General features: G+C 39.0%; 1 protein-coding gene across 1 annotated transcript; it reads left to right on the forward strand.

The window, feature by feature from the left end:
* Window positions 1-371: 371 nt before the first annotated feature.
* Window positions 372-4,886, forward strand: LOC110094132. Its single transcript, XM_020819290.1, has 8 exons — window positions 372-817; window positions 877-1,667; window positions 2,135-3,597; window positions 3,674-3,892; window positions 3,979-4,037; window positions 4,213-4,276; window positions 4,369-4,535; window positions 4,640-4,886. The coding sequence occupies exons 1-8, from the start codon at window positions 372-374 to the stop codon at window positions 4,884-4,886; spliced, it is 3,456 nt and encodes a 1,151-aa protein (XP_020674949.1).
* The last annotated feature ends 241 nt before the right edge of the window (window positions 4,887-5,127 follow it).

The following is a 5,127-nucleotide window of genomic DNA, read 5'->3' on the forward strand; positions in this document are numbered from 1 at the left end:
GGGGGAAGCCGGAATTCGCTCGTGTATGTGTCAAAATTGATCTTGAGAAGAAGCTATCGAACGGAGTTTGGATAGAAGGATCAGCTGGCAGATTTTTTCAACGGGTGGAGTATGAGAAGGTGGATTTGTTTTGCTATCATTGTGGTCGTGTAGGACATAATAAGGATGAATGCCCTGAGGAGTTTGTTCAGGGGATTACAGATCAGGCCATTAATCTTGTGGCAGATGAATCTAGCAAGATAATTCCCGAAGCCAATCCTGGTGTGATCAAGTAAGAATACGGCCCGTGGATACATGTAAAATTTAAAACCAAACGCTTTGTTAAGGTGAATGGTGGTGGAGGAAGTATGAATGAACGTCAGAATAACAGGATGGAGAATATGGGGATTAACTTTATGCAGAAAGTAATCTCAACTGAGAAGAAGAATGTGGATAATGTAAGTGCTCCGGGTATGCTGTCTGATAAAATGCCTGATCAGAAGAAGGCAGTGGATGGGCAGCAGAAAACTGTAAAACAAAATATGCACCCGATTGTTGTCAGTAAAAGATTTGATGTCCTGCTTAATGATATTGGAGAAGAACCCGTGAATAACAATGAGGAGGCTGATAAGTCGAAGGACTTGGTTACTCACTGCATTGGGGAGACTGATGGGGCTGGAGATATTGGAATGAATCTGAATGATTCAGATTTAATGTATGTTGGTGTGGGTTCTCAATGTGGGGGCAATAAGATTAAACTTGCCAAAGAGTTAAGATCTTTGGGACCTCTTAAAATAGGACATAAGAAGAAGAAAAGGGATGGAAGGGTGAGTTCCATGTGTGGGGAGGAATCCCCAACAAAAATATAATGTCTACTCTTTTATTTTGGAATTGCAGGGGGGCTAGGAAGAGGGAGGCCGCCTTGTATTTGAAGGAGATGGTTAGAGAGCAGGATGTTTGTTTTATTGGTCTCTTGGAGACTAAGATGACTTATATTGGTAGGAGGGAGGTTGATTACCTCATTGGGAATGATTGGAAATTTTTTCATGTTCCAACTGCTAGTCTGTCAGGTGGAATGTTGGTGCTGTGGGATAAGAAGAGTGTGTCGTTTGTAGTCAAGGATACTTCTTCTCAAGTGATTATGGGGGATCTACTGATTCCAAGCTTGGGTTCATGGAAGATTGCCACGGTGTATGGAAGTCGTTGTTGCAAAGAAAGGGAGGATCTTTGGAGACAGCTTGAAGAGGGCATGAAGGATTCTAATCCTTCTATCATTTGTGAGGATTTCAACTGCATTTTGAACAAGGAGGAGAAGAGAGGAGGTAAGAGGTTCTTATTTTTCAAAGGACCAAGAGATATGAAACAGTTTATGAAAAATTCAGATTTTCATGATGTAAGAAGCATTGGACCAAGGTACACTTGGTGTAACAACAAAGAAGGAGCCTCTCAGATAAGGGAAAGATTGCACAGGTGTTTGGTGAACTCGGTTGCTCTTCAAAGAATTCCTTCAGCTCTTACTAGGCACCTAGCAAGAGTGGCATCAGATCATAGTCCAATTGCTTTTAAATTGGATGAGAGGATATGTCCCAAGATGAAGAATATCAAATTTGAGGATATATGGAGGTCCTATCCAGCGGCTAGAAGCATTGTGTATCATTCTTGGAAGAAGAATGATTTTGGTGATAAAAGTAATATCCTTTAAAGGAAAACTAGTAGAACATTGAAAGCATTGTTTATTTGGAGCAAAAGTAAGTGCAAAAATCTGAGGACTCTTAAGGAAGATTTGAAAAAGGATATTCTTGAACTCCAAAATAAAAAGTTATGGGTGTAGATTGGACTAATGAGGACCTACTTTTGCTTAGAAGTAAAGTGCATGTGCTTAATGTAACTTAGAATCAGTTAGCTACATGGTGGAATCAAAAGGCAAAAGCTAGATGGCATGAAGAAGGAGACATTAATTCAAAAGTGTTCCACAACATTGCCACGGCTAGAAGAAATGGGAATAGGGTGGTTCAAATTAAAGTGGTGGGAAAAATGTCGATGCTACGTCAGTGGGCGACCACCTAAGGGAAATCCTATGGGCGACGTCTACACTAGGCTATGAAAACCTAGGTACTAGAGATTGATTCTGGGGAAATTGATCTTGAATAATGAGGTCAACATAAAGATGTGCATAATAACATTCAGGAGGAAGATGACGAAATTGAGAAGATTTTTATTAAATTCTTTGAAGCTAAATGGCAATCTAGAACCTGTGAGCTATCAAGTTGGCCGGTGGTATCAGAAAACCAGAAACTGAGCCAGAGAGAAGCTGCTGATCTGAGCTCTGAATTCACATTGGCTGAATTACAGGTTTTGGTATTTCAGCAAGGAAATAATAGATCTCCATGTATGGATGGAGTCACTTCATCTTTTTATAAATGCTATTGGGATATTGTGTGGAAAACTTTATGGGAAGCTATTAATTGCTTCCTAAATTCTGGTCATATGAGCAGAAATTGGAAGAATACTCTAATAGTTTTTATTGCTAAAATCAAAAACCCTTTAACTCCCTCTAATTACAGGCCGATTAGTTTATGCCAGATTAATTATAAAATTGCAGCCACTATTCTAGTTAATAGATTGAAGAAATGTATTTCCAAATTGATCACTGAAGAGCAAATGGCTTTTATGCCGGGAAGGTCTATCTCTGAACATTGCTTGGTGGCTCAAGAGATCTTTCACAAGTTTAAAATTTCCAAGAACAAGAAGGGTTTGATGTTTCTGAAGTTAGACATGGAACATGCATATGATAGCATGGGATGGCCTGCACTTGATCAAATTCTTAAATGGTATGGATTCCCTTGGTTATTTTCTAAACTTCTCATGGAATGTGTTGTAGGTGTGAGATTTTCCATCATTATTAATGGGAAAAATTCTAAGTGGATTGATGCTCAAAGTGGCTTTCGTCAAGGATGCCAACTCTCTCCATATCTCTTCATCATGTGCTTCCAGTTGGTTTCTAATTCTATTGAGCAGAAGGGACATGATCTTGGTATTAGAGTCTCTCCTAGAGGCCCTAGGATTACACATCTTCTCTATGCAGATGATGTGTTAATCTTCTCTCATGCATCCATTTGGTTAGCCAAAGCCTTGAAGAAGATAGTTGAAGATTTTTGCAAATGGACGGGCCAAAGGATAAATGTCAGTAAATCTCAGATTCTTTTTGGTAAGGTAGTTGGATATCCAACTAAGAAGAAGATTGCTAGGTTTTTTGGCTACAAAATTGTGAAGGAGATGAGCTACTTAGGGATTAAGTTGTCCCTTAATAGGTTGAAGATGGTTGATTTTCAAGAAGTTTTGAGCAATGTCATGGATAGGCTCAAAACATGGGGCAAGAAGACATTATCTTTGGGAGGTAAGATTACTCTTATTTCTAGTTCGTTGTTGTCTATGCCAAACTTTTTAGTAACACATTCATTAGTTCCTAAAAAAGTGTTGTATGAGGTGGAGAAACTTTATAGAAATTTTCTATGGCATAAATCGGGTGGAGAGCTTAGTATGCATTATGTGGCTTGGGAAGATCTGTGCAAACTGAGAAGTATGGGAGGGATGGGACTTCAATCTCCTATTATGAGGGTTAGTTCTTTGAGGTCCAAATTGGCTTGGGATTTTTTTTCAAAAAACTGATTCTCTTTGTTACAAAACTATCAAGTACAAATATGGAGATGATTTAATGAATGGAGCACAAAAGAAGGTAACATCAAATGCATGGAAAATTTTACTTCATGGGGGAAGACAGCTGCAGAACATAACCAAATGGGCCATTGGCAGTGGAACTAAGATCAACATATTAAATGATATCTGGGTGTTGGACAAGTGCATTAACAGATGGCCTACATCGGTGGATTGTGTAGTGTTGGAAGGGATGAATGTTAGCCAACTGATATCGAGTGAAGGTTAATGGAATTATACACTGCTTCAGGAAGTTTTCCATCCTGAATTTATCCTGCTGATCAGCAATATTCAGATCAACCCTGGGATGGAGGATCGGAGGGAGCTGCTGAGAATGTACTTGGGTAAGTCTATCTCTGCTATGTCTTCTGAGTATATGTTGAACTATTAATATAATATGGATGGTGAGGATTATTATACATGGCTGTATAAGCTCAAACTCAACAAGAAAGTTTAAATTTTTTGGTAGAGACTTGGGAAATCTGCAATCCCCACAAATGTATTTCTTCACTACCGAAGGATTGATGTGGATCGTTCTTGTGCTAGAGGCTGTAATGCTAATGAGAGCTATGAACACATTATGGTACATGGAAAATTCATGGTTGAATTCATGAAATAGATGCATGATTGGGGCATTCTATTCCAGTTTTTCAGTTTCTTAACAGTTGTTTGCAGGAGCTAAGAAGGTTGTCTTCTCAGAATCTCGTCATTGTTAAGATTTACTGTACTATTATATATCTTTCTTGGAGGAAAAGAAACTGTGTGAAACATGGCAAATCTGCATTGCCTCCTTCGATGGTAGCTTCTAATGCTTTGGCTTTGGCCAGTAATAAAGATAGTCCGTATCTTTCCAACTAGGGAATCAATCTCCTTAGGGAGTCTCGTAAGTCTTGGTGCCCCCTCCGAAAGACTGGATGAAGATAAATGTTGATGCGTCTTTGCTTAGATCTCATTGTGCTGGAGTTGGTGGAGTTTTCAGAGATCATAAGGGAAGGTTTATTCTTGCATTTGGGGAAAACAAAGTCCATTGGGACATTCCCAAACTTGAAATGGAGGTTGTTTTCTCGGTTACGGAGTACATTAGGAGTTGGATGCTTGAGTACAAAGGGGTGATTATAGAGAGTGACAACCTCAATGTGGCCAGGTGGCCTTCAGAGGATTCTTTCCATTCAGGATTCTTTCAAAAAGAATAAGGGGATCGTGGACAGGTGGCCTTCAGAGGAGCTTCTTTTTGTCAATGACTTTCATAAAGTGGTCTTCAATCATGTTCATAGAAGTTGTAATAAGGTAGCCAATTTATGTGCTACTATGGCTCTTAGTTGGTGTTTCTTCTTTGATAGTTTTTCATTTGATAATATTCCTTCCTTGCTATTGTATTCTATCAAGGAGGAATGTGATTCTTTTCATTCTTATCAAGTGTAATTAGCCTTCTTT

This window comes from Dendrobium catenatum, unplaced genomic scaffold (genome assembly GCF_001605985.2).
Source record: "Dendrobium catenatum unplaced genomic scaffold, ASM160598v2 original_scaffold_197996, whole genome shotgun sequence".
Lineage (NCBI taxonomy): Eukaryota > Viridiplantae > Streptophyta > Magnoliopsida > Asparagales > Orchidaceae > Dendrobium > Dendrobium catenatum.

Bases quoted from the DNA above. Each gene is read 5' to 3' on its own strand.
- LOC110094132 (XM_020819290.1), top strand. From the start codon at position 372: ATGGAGAATATGGGGATTAACTTTATGCAGAAAGTAATCTCAACTGAG. The intron at 3,893-3,978 runs GTTAGCCAACTG...CCTGCTGATCAG, and splicing joins TAGTGTTGGAAGGGATGAAT to CAATATTCAGATCAACCCTG. The intron at 4,277-4,368 runs GTACATGGAAAA...AGTTGTTTGCAG, and splicing joins AGAGCTATGAACACATTATG to GAGCTAAGAAGGTTGTCTTC.